General features: G+C 38.9%; 1 protein-coding gene across 1 annotated transcript in view; it reads right to left on the reverse strand.

Moving 5' to 3' along the window:
* Nucleotides 1-4,909: 4,909 nt before the first annotated feature.
* LOC110160505 (WD repeat-containing protein 70) overlaps nt 4,910-13,718 on the reverse strand; it is a 28,385-nt gene continuing 19,576 nt past the window's right edge. Inside the window, exons 14-18 of the mRNA XM_020925157.2 lie at nt 8,023-8,123; nt 7,825-7,904; nt 6,276-6,392; nt 5,625-5,787; nt 4,910-5,241 (exon numbers count right to left, since the gene is read on the reverse strand). Of these exons, the coding sequence (XP_020780816.1) occupies nt 5,154-5,241; nt 5,625-5,787; nt 6,276-6,392; nt 7,825-7,904; nt 8,023-8,123 (549 nt within the window). The 3' untranslated portion in view covers nt 4,910-5,153. The remainder of the gene's footprint in view (nt 5,242-5,624; nt 5,788-6,275; nt 6,393-7,824; nt 7,905-8,022; nt 8,124-13,718) is intronic.

A 13,718-nucleotide genomic window follows, 5' to 3' on the forward strand; every position in this document is an offset into this window, starting at 1 on the left:
TGCTAAATCACTACAACCACACTGTCTGGACATTTACACTGAGAGCTGAGGGATGAGAAATACCACACAGGATTTTCTGCTGCGTCTCCATAAACAAACTATATATATAAATATTAAATACATACTTATATAGAGAGATATACACACATGCGTGTAAGAGGTATATTTATTAAGATAGAATTAACTTATTGTTATTTATTTCAGTCCATTTTATCAGAAAAGTTGTTTTTTTATTTATTTAAATGCTCTGCTTTCCTGGATGGTGCCATAGTAGAGCAAGTTCATCACACTCACAAAGCTATCCTTTAGACCCGCTTCTTTCATGTCTGTAACAATCCTTGTATTACGTCATTGCTTCATATTGATTCCAGGTATTAAAATGAATCATCAGCAATATAAAGTACTGTATATTTAGTGCAAGGAGATTTACATCAAAGAGGGGACCAATGGATGTTTACTCGGTCATGTTTTGGTGTGGAGAATATAGGAAGATTTTGGTTCTAGTAGAAATATACCACAATAAATGTATCAACAAGTCATAATTGGGTCAAAAATAAGCTGATATTAGTAGAATGTTTAGGTCACATAAAAATTACCATGACATAAATTACAACCCAGCTATTCTTACTTTGCTAAATTTGCATAGTCCTTAGAACCAACAAAGATTATTCAATGTCAATTTCCATACATATAATGTTTAAACATACCTGCTATTCCAAATTGCAAACACACTTAGTTCTTGCGTAGATCTTGTGTAGGTGTCTTTGAGAAGCTCTCCTTCACACCAAAGCACAGAAGTCCTTCCAACGGCACACGTTACCCAAATCCACAATCTGGCCTTGTACCAACTGTGAGAGCTTTAAAGTTCACGGGGCTGGCTCTGTCTTTGCCTCTGTCTCTGCTCTGACAGACAGGTCCCACTCCCTCAAAGGAGATTTGTAAGTGATCCCTGCTACAGTCTTAACCAAATATCCCCGCTGGCTACGGTGTTTTGGTGAATGCAGTTTAGTGTCAATCTGGCCCTGCATGAGCTGTCATCGCCTAAACTCATAAGAAGTGCAAGAATATCAACCACAGAAAATATGACAACAAACAGTACAACTACAATATACCTCTCATTATAAATCAGTTCTGTTTTAATTTATACCATTGTGGATATAGTCTAAAATTGACATTTTGTGTTCTTTTTCATGTTACTACAAGGAGTACGATTTAAATTACGAGCACAGATCTAAATTTATCTTTTTATGTAAGAGTTTGAGATCAACATTTCAAAGCTTCAGAATTAATAAATCTACATTATTCAGATACAGATCCCTTGCAGTTGTCATAGATTATATGGGCAGTACCTAAAATTTGTGCAGTGCTGATTTCCATCTAAAAGAAAACATACTTCAAGTGACTTAGTCAGTCAGCCTTCCCAAAATACAGTGCAATATAAAGGTGAGATATAGGAGCATTTGTATGTTATATGGCCAGGGGAGGAGCTTTGAAGAAATCTTGTCTAAGACTTGTCTAAGGAGCATTACTGTACAACATCTGGTTTAAAGACTGTGCCACGAGATTGCTACAAATGCAACTATTGCACACTCTTGCTTATGTCTTGATAGTAGTACGGATTAGAGACCAAGGTATCTGTGGCCACCCAGCTTTGTGTATAATCCCCCACACACAGTACAAATCCACGGCATCAAGCTGAAATTAGGCCAAAGTCTACAGTGAAAAGAAAAAACAAATACTAGTCTTTATCACAGCATACCTTCTCAATTGGATCATCTTCTGCCTTTACCAATCGATCATACATAAAGCTTTCCAGATGAATGTTCTGTAAGGAGAGTTTCCAATAAGCACCACACCACTCTTTAATACCTTACATTTAAATAGTGTAAACTGTGACCACTTTCTACGCCATCTTTGTTTTATCTGGTATTGTTCACGCATCCACAAAAGGAATCTCTTCAGTGTTTGACTTTACTCTCCCGTTTTGTCCTCTCCATTGTTTTGTGTTACAGAACCAAAGCTCTTGGCAAACTTTATTTTTGTACAATATTCATTTTATAACTTTTTACAGAATTAAATTTGTTTCTATTAAAAGATTACGTGTCCTGGTCTTGCGCCATGTACAACAAATACAACCTGAGCCAGATGGAGCTAATTTTAGAAACTGATATTTGCACAATCCTTATGTAAATTTGGGGGTGAAAATTCAGGTGAAGTGGGAGTCTAGTGGAGATGAGATAGAAAGGACTGTGATGTGTAGTGTCCATCCTGCACTGCATTCCTGAGCTGCAGCCCAGGGTCATACAGTAAACAAAAGCGAGCTGTAAAGAGCCACTCTGCTGTAAATCAGGCCCAGTCTTTCCACTGAGCTGAATATACTACATGTAAATGTGAGGGGAGACATACAGCAGTGAGACTGTGTGTATGTTAAAGGCTACTGTGCTCAAAAACACTTCAAATTTCAGACTGTATTCTGAATATGATTAGTCACGCTTAAATAGCAGACAGTGTGAAATTAATTCCAGTGGTGCTAGATGGCTAGACCCAGTAAAAAACTAGATACTCATTTCATTTATATAGAACTAAATTGGAAGTTTCCTGAGAAGTTTGAGAACAAATTATTATTAAAAAAATTACTTTCCTGTCTATTGTTCTAAAATAATCATCCATATTGAAAATCGAGTGTATTCCGTAATATCATAATCAAGTATGAAATTTGTATTGGGTTCAAACAATTTGTGTACAATGCCATTACAGGGTCAGTCAATCAGGAGTAGGCTACTAAACACACAGGCGCTTAGGATCAAAATTAGGTTAGAACTATAGTAGTATTTGCCTAGTACATTGAAACACCACATACAAAGGCCCACACATTCCAGACTATGACCAGACCAGACCATTCCATATCATGACCTTGCACCTTGAGGTTGTAAGGTTAGAGTAGTGACCATCATATCCCCACTGGGCCAGTCTATTTCCTTGGAGCAATATTTCAGGTTTTGTGGCACTACTGTCTTTGTAGTGCTGGTGGAATGTATGTTAACATGACTAATTTATGTGTTTAAACATTGTGACTGCAAAAAACAGTCACACTCTGACAAAGCTGTCAGGTATGAAAACAAACTAAACCTTGATCTGAAAAAAGAACCTATTAAAATAAATTATCGGAAGACCAAATAAACCTCATTGGGTAAACACTGTGCTTCTTTATGGAAAATGTGTGACTGTTCTACTGTTGATTTCACTCTAACAAACTGAAGCTAATTGTGTTTAAAAACAGGAGCTAACCGGTAATTTCTCTTGGATGCCACAAGGAGTTTGTAACATTTGGATCCATTAGTCCTCTTCCCTCAGGAGTCAGGACTGACCAAAACCGTAACATCTTAAAATGACCAAAGAATCTGTTCCGTTTAAGTCAGTTGATGCAAAGTAAATTTATTTTGATCTTTTTATTCCAATTAAACTACTTACTCCAATTTGAAAATCTTACTCCAATACCAATGAACAACAATAATAATTATATTTTACGTTAAATGGACCACTGTGAGCTTTAATCCATGTTATAATGTTGTTACCTCATCAAAAACATACCTGGAGATGTTTTGTTTGAGTAAACCTTTATATTAGTCTACATCTCCAAAGCTCAAAATGCTCTATTCCACTTTGTGATGTCATGTAGTTTTCAACTTAACAGCTAAGGTGGATCAGTGTTTTCTGTTTGAGAAAAGATCTCAGCCAAAATATTCAGTTTGTGTGTTAAAAATGTGTACATGAAACGAAATAAAATTCCAAGTATGTTTTTGATGTGGAAACAACATTATAATAGATGTGTCATCTTCCACACGGGGGTCACCTCCTTCTGTTGGCCCCAAACTCGGAACTCGTGAAGCTCATTCTTTGTCCACTCTAGTCTCTCTTAAAGTGCCGCACATTGTTCTGCCTCTTCCACATTTCTTCTTTTCCCCCTGTGACTTTGTTTCATATGATTTTTACGGTCACAGGAGGCTTGCCAAAACAGAGACGTTGAACAGCCTGCTTGTGATTTCGGTTGGCTCAAAGTTGGAAGTTTGCTTTGCAGTTTGGCCAATTGCGAGTCAACAAAGACATACAGGCTGTCAAGAATGTAATGCACATGAATGTTTGGTGTTATGTAGTTTTAAAGGGAAAAAACGCCACTTCAAAATCTATTAAATATTTAACTACGAGACCCAGGGTAATGTTAATTTGAATGTGGCTTTAATTTAACATGTGTTTGTTGTGGTTTCATCAGATAAAGACTTCATAAAATATCCACAGGTTGTCAAATAACACATCTGCAGCTCAACTATACTGAATTGAAATAAATGAAATAAATGGAAATATCTGAAGGCATGGAGAAAACTGAAAAAATGAATGCCTATATTTGAATTATGTGCCCAAAAATGTCAAAAATGGTCCAAATAAAGTTTCTTTGAAATGGGCATCCAGATCATTGTTTATCAAAGCATTCTACTTAACAAGTGTCTACAAAACAAAAATATTTTTTAACATATAGTTCGCCCAATTACGTTCACAGTTTTTACATATTCCACCCAGGTTTTGTGGCATTTTTATGATATGTCTTGTGATACGACCACTGCAGTGGTAAGTATCTTCAGTATATTGGACCACATTCAGATTTGTCTTTTCAATAACCCAGTAAACAAGTTTGGGTTTGGGGTAAAATGCAACAGGAAGTGGCTGACAAAGGTTTTGGATTAAAGAAAAGGTCAAATTAAGTAATATTACTTATTTTCAAAATCAGAATGTTCTACATAGTTGGCAGCAGTAGACCACAAGATCTGGAGCTGATTTATGAAGCAATAGCATACTCTGGAAATGTGGTAAGGAAAAGACAAAAGAATAAAAGTCCATACAATGAAAACCAACATTAAAAAGCCAAGTACTTTTATTGGTTGATGAACAGCAAATGGAAATCTATTTGGCCAGTAAAAATATCTGTATAGCCATTTAGCACTGAAGCACAACATAATATGAATACATTAAAACATCAAGGACAGGTTTAACCATTATACTCTCTCAGCACAGTACTTTTGCGTTTGTGGCCAAGGAGATTGGGAGCTATTCACAAGGTCATTTTATCAGCCATAAAACCCAGTTAGCCTTGGGAAGCCTCAGATCTTGCGTTTCTTCCACTCTGGTTCCTTGTCGGCGTCCTCATCCTCGTCTGATTCTTCTGCAAACACTGGTTCAGGCTGGGTCCTAAAGGGATCCACATCAGTTTACCTTTACACACTGCTCAAACACCACAGTAAATAAGTGACTGTATGCATCAATGATACAAGTGTGCAGTAAAAGTCTTCAATTATTGCATTAGTGGATTAACAGTTAAATCTTGCTGTTTGTTCAAAGTAAATCTGATACTTTCAAGGTTTTTAGATAATGATCTTAACAGCTCTCCTTCAGTTTTCTGCTATTTGACCACTTGCTTGTAAATGGGTATGGCGTTTTAAACATTTATGTGTAACAGAGGTGGAGGCTGAGCAATATAATAATGACCCTACTCAGTTTACAGAGACAGAAATGGTCACTCACTAAATTGTCCTTTGAGCTTAAATAAGTAATGGGACATTAGCTTGTCTTACTGTGTGTATGCTGGAGCCACCCAGTAGGGGTCTTCAGCAGCGGCCTGTGCGTGTCTCAGAATGGCCTCTCGTGGATTACTGTCATCGGTTTTGTCCAAAGCGATATTCTTCACAATGAATGATGAAAGTGTGCCACCATGAGCGGCCACTCTGCCCCCACGACCTGCAACAAAAGATTACAAATACTTCAAGACTTTCAGCATTCACACCATATGTACATCAACTCAAGATTCCTCTCAATCTGTTATATTGTTATTGTTGCTTATTGTTCAGGCAAACTATGCTGTTGCATTTATTGACAATATTTCTTCCATTGCTACATAATAGAGTCAGTACAAATGATAATAGTGGAATCGTTTCTAGTGCTACAAAACTACAACAACAAACTGTGGTAACTCCAAATCTGTGTTCTATTAAAATATACAAATAAATACTCCAAAGTGTATTATTATTGTTATAATGTAGTTAAATCTTATGAGGCAACACGCTGGCGGAGGAGGCCAAGTGGGAGCTGTAGCGATACTGCTCAGCTGGGTTGCATCAAGAAAGTTGAATTTAGGCATTTTAAAAGTATGCTTTGACAACAGTGGTATGTTTAGAGCTCAACACCGCTTGGACGCTCTCTTTTTTTCCACATTCTCATTATATTACCTGGTCCAGACACAGGGGGTTCTGGCTTGTGCGACTTTTTTGGATCCAGCCGGTCCTTCTCCAGTTGTTTCTTGGTGCTGCGCTGCCGGGCCTCTCTGAACATGGGTAATGCATGCGCTGTCAACAGAATAAACAAGCATAATCAAGTCGCTTGTGTAACTCAAACTGAGGGATCACATAACACAGCAGGGGAACATTTGCAGATTCGACACAGTCAAATCTTTTCCTTTGTTGACTCCTTAATACTACAGCAGACGACACCTGTTGAACTCTGTGCCACGGCTGTCCTTGTGTACATTTTCTGCCATAGTGCGCACCTACATTACATTGTTTAGAAACAGACAATCACTTGGCTTCTCTTCACACTTTTGTGCACACAATCACAATAATAGCACCAAGATTGTGTGTGTGTGTGTGCGTTCATTAGTGTCTGTGTGCTCGGCTTACATCTTGGGGAGTAACACTTTAGTATTGGGGTGAGATAAAGTGATTTTCCATTTGCGAGTCCATGGCGCTGTCTGCTCTTAATTCTCCCTCCTCCATGCTACATTAAGCAAAAAGGTTACTGTTAACAGATTCCCTCGCTTTTCTCAATGGGCCGTCACTAGCTTCCTGTCCTCTTTAATTTTCCAATGCCAGGCCATCAAGTGCGTCACTCAGCAGTAGTGGTAAGGGTCAATGGTGGACCTCCTTCAATAAAAATCGTTAGCCAAAACAATAAATGCTGTGCAATTTGCAGATGATTTATAGCCTTGGTTTTGGGAGCGGTAAGAGGCATGCACAGATGAGGTGAATGGGTCATGAATGAGGGCTGACATGTGTGTGACCACTGTCCGTGGATGTGTGTGTGTATCACGCAGACACCACTGGACAGCGGCATGATCAGGACCACACGCTCATCTCGTGGCAAAGTGCCCAGCAACAATCTATTGTAGCGACCTCTAATAATCTCTTCCAATCCAGATTCCTTTGAAAGCAGGATTGTTTATTGTTGTGTTTAGAAATATGAATGGAAAACTGGCAAATAAACAAACCTCATTGTGCTTTTGTAACATATCACGGACATGTCCCCAACTACAGAACTGCAATAGTTTTCAGCTTGTTTCCTACAAAGTGACATACTGATGGAGCACAGAGAGGAGTTTGTTGAGATAATTGCAAACTATAAACACTTCTTGATTGAAGCTTCTGCATATTGAATTATTCAGACTGTTTGACGACAAATAAAACCATCTGAATCAACTAGCCAATAGAGGGCTTAAAAACACATTTGAGGAAAATATCCAAACAAGGCAAAGATGTAGTATAAGCACATAGTATAACCATTTTACTTATTATCACTTTATGACATCACAAGGTGAGCTCAGCTCAGCTCAGAGGACATTGGACTAAAATGATTAGTCAAACATGAAAAACTATATACTGTACTGAGATAAGGGAATTGGCAGAATAATTAAAGACCTGAGAATCATTTTGTTAATGATTTTTGTGAAACACTAATGAAAATTATTGTGGTGTATTTTCTTGACAGAATGCGGAGTGGACTTACGTGTGATGATGTAATCTTGTGCTAGCATCTCCGTGTGCTTCTCTTTGCGCTTGGTCTTGGCTAAACACAGCTTAGCGCCTCTGCAAAGGAGATAATGTAGAGTAATCACATCATGATGGCTGAGTCACACACAGGACAAACGCCCTGCTGGCACACACGTACTTGATTATAACATAGCAGTTTGATATAGGGATATACCTGTAACTCTTGACCGGGTCGTAGTACACCTTCACCACCCCATTTCCAGTCCCCACCATAATCTGATTAAGTTTAGGATGCCACAAACAGCGGACAACACTCTGTAAAAGCAAAGTGTTCATGGTTTACATAAAATTGCATAGCATAATTCATTTTGATCTTTGTTATAATGTTGTTTCCTCATCAAAAACATATCTGGAGTTGTGTTTTGTTTCATTCAGACATGTTTAACACACAAACACTGCATATTTAGGCTGAGTTCTTCTCTCAAACAGAAAACACTCATGATGTCATATGGTAATACAGGAAGTGCTCCAGTGTGTTTTTAAACTCTGTACACCTTCACTAGAATAATTTGGACAATTTCACCCCTGGAACTGCCAGTCTCTACTGAACTAAGGGTAAAATGTTGCAGTTACTTGAAAACTGCCTCTTCATGAAATCACAAGGTGGAACAGAGCATTTTGAGCTTTGGAGATGTAGAAAGACTAATAATCAAGAATTACTCATCATGTGTGAATAAAACAAAACACAAGGTATGTTTTTGAGGAGGTAAAAACAATCTAGCCTAACTTAAAGTTCACAAGTCAATGTTGCATAATATAAGACCTTTAAAACCATAACACATAGTAGCACATAGTAGCAAGTTGGGGAGGGTTTTTCTATTGTGGCTGAAAAAAAATGTGTGGATGCTTGCCGAGGCATAAACAAAATAATATTTTCAAACTTCAGAGAGTGTGTGACCCGGGCTGGTTGTGATACAGCAGGATCAGTGCTCTGCTGCTCTACTTGACTATATTTGGTGGTTGGGATGAGGGCTGGATCTCAGTCTGTGTGTGACAGATGGCCCTGTGCCAATAGGCAAATGTGACCACATTTATTCAGCGACTGTCGGGGAGAGACAGAGGGACTATGGGCCAGGGGAAAAAGAAGAACAAGCACAGTTGGTGATATGATGAAGAGCCACTGCTCCTCAGTGATATGTGAGCTACAAGACATCCCGCTGTTGTGCTCATGTTTTAAATGTACTGACAATCATAAGGTCTGAGATTGCGCGCGCACACACACACACACACGCACGCACAAAGACACAGACAGACAGTCAGACTCCATTTCTCTGTGGTGCATATATTTGACTACACAATATATCAGCTAATCCAATCACAATGGTGTAAATGCATTCTAATTTTATTCTCTGGTTAATTTAGCCTTGTTTTGGTCATGTTCAAGGCTTGAATATTTTAAGTTTTGACACAGATGCAGTGGGTTAGTTAGTTAAATATTTCAAGCTCATATTATAGTCATATATATTATAAAATACAGTGCAAGTGCACCATGACAGGGGTGGTGAAGAGGGGGGCAGTGGTCTGGGCCAGTAGAGTCAGATGGGGGGTGGGTTGGACGACTGGATGTCCAGATTCTATGACGGTGAAAGCTGCTTAACGTCCAGCTGTTCATCTTCTCACCGGGAACCAGTACGGAGAATCCCAATCCACCCAGCATGGACACGCACTCATTCACAGCACGAGAATGTTATAAAAACGAGCACCTTAGATTGGATGAAAATGATTTGTAAAAGTGCACAACCACAAACCATTTGAGTTCTACATTTCTACATTGTGGAAAATGTGTATGTCGATGTTTATACAATTTAAAGGTCATACCCTCCCCAGCATGAGTTTGCAGGCTTTTCAGTCATTTCTCTTTCCACAGTTTGATAGTAAGAGTGTGAGGTTCAAATTCAAATTAGAGATGAGAGGAGGACTTCCATCACTACCAGATCGGAAGCCTAGTAGCTTACTGGTTACTGTAAGTTAATCTTTTCAAGCTGGTCATGAGCCAACTGTAATTAATTGAACAAGCATTAAAAAGGGCTTGGATTTATCATGATACAGATATGCAGATACACAAAATACCCAATACCAGATCCATTTTTTTTTTTTTTACCTTTTTGAATTTGAAGTAAAATGTTAGAAGAAATTGTTTACTCGGACTCCACTTCTTGCCCTCAGCTGAAGTACTGAAGTTTAAAATGGATCCACATGTTAAAAGATGCATTTTGTATGTTTGTAAACATACAAACACAACATGGCATAAAACTTGTCATTCTTCATGGAAACAAGTAGGTGACGCAAACTTTTCTTTTTTTGGCAGTATACCTGTCAAAAACATTGAATGTTTCAGGCAAAGTAATTACATTTTCAAGAGATAAGCAGATGGCTAACCCTCCACCTGAAACCTTAGAGTGACTTTATAAAGACAACAAAACTACACGGGGCTAGTATGGATCTGCTTCACTGTGAATGTGTAATTAGCTGTGATTTCCAACTCTTTGTGTGAAGGAAGACAGGAATGACAGGTAGAAATTCTGCTACAGTCTCATTTCCCAGGTACTGTCAAAATGCAAATCGTCCACCCGCCTCATTGTAGTAGAGCAGTACTTGGCAACACTTGGCCAAAAAACACTACGGCTGTAAAATGGAAGTACAAGTGACAACTGGACACAGCAGTGACTCACGGGGCCAGTCAAACGGCAGAAACCTCCCTCCTCGGACCCACACAAATCATACTGTCAACACTGGGATAAGTCGCACAGAGGGAACAGAGCAGAGAGAGGGGCCTACACTAGCATGGCCTGTGAGAAAGAGGAAGTCTATGGCCAAGATCCACTAACCCCGGTCCAGAATAGATCCAAAGAGCTGTGTATACACTTATAGCGCCCATGTTTATTCTTCACGTCCACAAAATTACTTCACATCATGAAAGAGGAAACTTTAGTTAGACAATTCTTGGTAGCTGCCGTATCAGTGCTGTCAGATTAAAATACCGCAGGCTGATTGGGGAAAGCCAAGACTTTAGCTACTTACCCAATATGTAACACCAATTATGCAACGATGTACTGCGCTACTAATGGGACACATCACTCATAGCCGAGCTCCCTTTTTAGTCATTGCTGAGTGTGTCCAAAAGTGCATTGCTCCTGACAGAGTGGACTACGCAAGCCAACTATTGGAAAGTAATGGGAATGTTTAACTATTGAAATGCTAGCAGAAGTCAATGGAAGTAGGTAATTAGCACGGGTTGCCTTACTGGAACAACTGGCAGGATTTCCTTGGTGAGATGCACAAGAAAAGAAAAGCCCCTGTGTTACCCCTGAGCCTTCTGTAGTTTAAGTGTGTGGATGAAAGACGAACAAGTGCCCAAATCTCGACAGAACTGGAAAAGGCTCAAGGCTTCAGAGCGGTCAAGCATGACGTGGTAGGGTTTAGCATGGACAAAAAGCTACCATCTGCAAATGAAAACACTACTACCAGCAATACCGTTAAATATGATTTCTTTAGTGACACTATTAGCCAGATAAGCAATCATTTTTCCCCCCGACTTCTAAGAATGAAGGAGTTAAGCTTTCACAGATTTTGAAAAATAACCATCTGGACTAGTTTTTGAGTTTAATACGTTTTGCCTCTTATCCAAGGCTCTGTTATCTGATGAACCTATTGAATTCAGGTGCACCATCTAACTTTTTCAGATTGAAAGACAGCTATTTATTTATCACCATGGAGATAGTTATGCTAGGAATATGCTGGAAATGAATGATAGACAGGAATGTTCCACAATATGGCATTAAACCTGACTAATATCTCCATGGAGACAACTAGGCGGCAAACCCCCACCAGAAAGCTGTATAGCTTATAAGTGCATGATGCACTAATCAGAAAAATTTTATGGCCATTGTCGGTGATTGAAATAAATTAAATTAATTAATCAAATTAATTAAAATGAATAAACTAGGAATGTGCTTTAAGGATATAGTAAAATACAAAAATAAATAATAGTCAAAAATAAGATGAGTCCCCAAAGTGTCCTGATTGTACCCTTGGACCGAGGATGGGATAGTGTGGATTGTTTAGTTAGGGAGGACTGATTGGTGGCCCTTCCTTTCACTCGTCTGCTTGGCACACCACTTTAAAAGACTGCACTTAAATTCTTGGGCCATCCACGCGGCAGACGGCTGATGTAAACATAGTAAATAGCTCATCCATCAGGTTCACAGAGTGCAGACACTACACTCTCATGAAGGCGGCAAAAACTACAACTTAAACATTTCAGTTAGGCCAGGTGAATGGGGTAAAATTACAGACAATCAAGTATTTTACAATGGTGACTTGTCAAGAGGCAACAAAACCGGCAATATAAAATACATAAATACACATATGAAATTAAGCACTTACCATTTTGCACAATGAGATAGATGAAGGCTAGTGAAAGATGTTTACAGCGATAAAATATACCAGACTATCAACAAATCCAACTGTGTAAATAGAAAAGGATGTGGTGCTGGTTGGTGTTACTAAAATAATGATGTAAAGTGTTTAGAATCCTCAAACAACAGAACAAAAATCTGGATTTAAAAGGGGCATGTTTGTGAACATAAACAAGTGTGACTGGTTTCAAAGAGCTGAGGAGTCAAAGAAAATATTTTGATTAGTTCTTCTGAGCGTATGTTGAAAGCACATTTATTTAACCATACGTGACAAATACATGGGCAAACCACGAGTTCGTAGTACTGGGTAGCCCATTTTGTTATGTGTGACATTTGGCGTGATTTAGAAGGAAATCTTCAGGATTTGCACACTATACAAAGGGCAATAACAGAGGAAGAGCCTCTCAGTGCTGTTGCGGTCAACGCTAGCTAAGGCCTTCTGAGTCTCTCACAATGGCAGATGGTTGAGCGAGAGAAAGGCCGATGGAAAAATCACTTCCAAATGTTTACCCTCTACAGTGAAGTGAAAGAAAGAAATCCTTCTCAGAGTGAGGCAAGAGGAGGTTGTCCAGCTCCAAACAAAGTCTGACCTAAGTGTCTCAGGCCTTTCTTTGATGTAGACTACAGCCATTTTGTCACCACAGGACACTCAGAGCAATGTCACAGCTCATAAGTGTTAATGTGCATGAGGAAACAGCACTGCACAGTGACAATCATTTTGACCAAACGCAGTTAAGTCATTGTAGCCCACATTAGATAGATGAGGTAATATACCTCTAAAAAAGTTCACCCCAGGTCACTGCCACTATGAGACACTTGCGGACCAACTTTTAGTACAGGGATGACAGGCAGTCTGGTGATGATACGCGGATAATGATGTTTTGGGGTTATTTTTAGCAGCATAGCACACCACCCTATGCACTTGCTTTCTTTTGCTTTATTCTAAATTCAGACCTGACAAGGTCATGCAGCAGCTGAAAAATGAGCGGAGACATAATATTAGTCCATTCAAACAGTTGATTTCAATTTTCCAGGCATTACATTCAGGTAATAGCTCATCAGTAGAGTACAATGAAGCCAAAATACAAATGTGTAGTGCAACTTCGCGGTCTGCATCATGCAAGAAGATGGGAAGTTAACTACAGGGTAGCAGAAGGATGTGTACACAAATAAGAGAAACATTATTTTAACTTCTTTTCAACTACAAAAAGGTTAAATGAGAATACATCAACCAAATGATAAGGCATTAGACTTGTTTAACATGATTGTAGACACACAACTAAATCTGTCAATGCTGTAGTGAAAGTGTTCAACATTTTATTTGAGCTCCTTCAGTATGGCTGTGTGCCATGGGCTAAAGGAGAAAGAGGGATTAGTGGAAAGTGCATGGTATGGGACATTTGAGTGTGCCCAAGCTTTTCAGAAGATGTAA

This window comes from Boleophthalmus pectinirostris, unplaced genomic scaffold, assembly GCF_026225935.1.
Source record: "Boleophthalmus pectinirostris isolate CB_2022bp ecotype Guang Dong unplaced genomic scaffold, ASM2622593v1 HiC_scaffold_18, whole genome shotgun sequence".
Taxonomy (NCBI): Eukaryota; Metazoa; Chordata; class Actinopteri; order Gobiiformes; family Gobiidae; genus Boleophthalmus; species Boleophthalmus pectinirostris.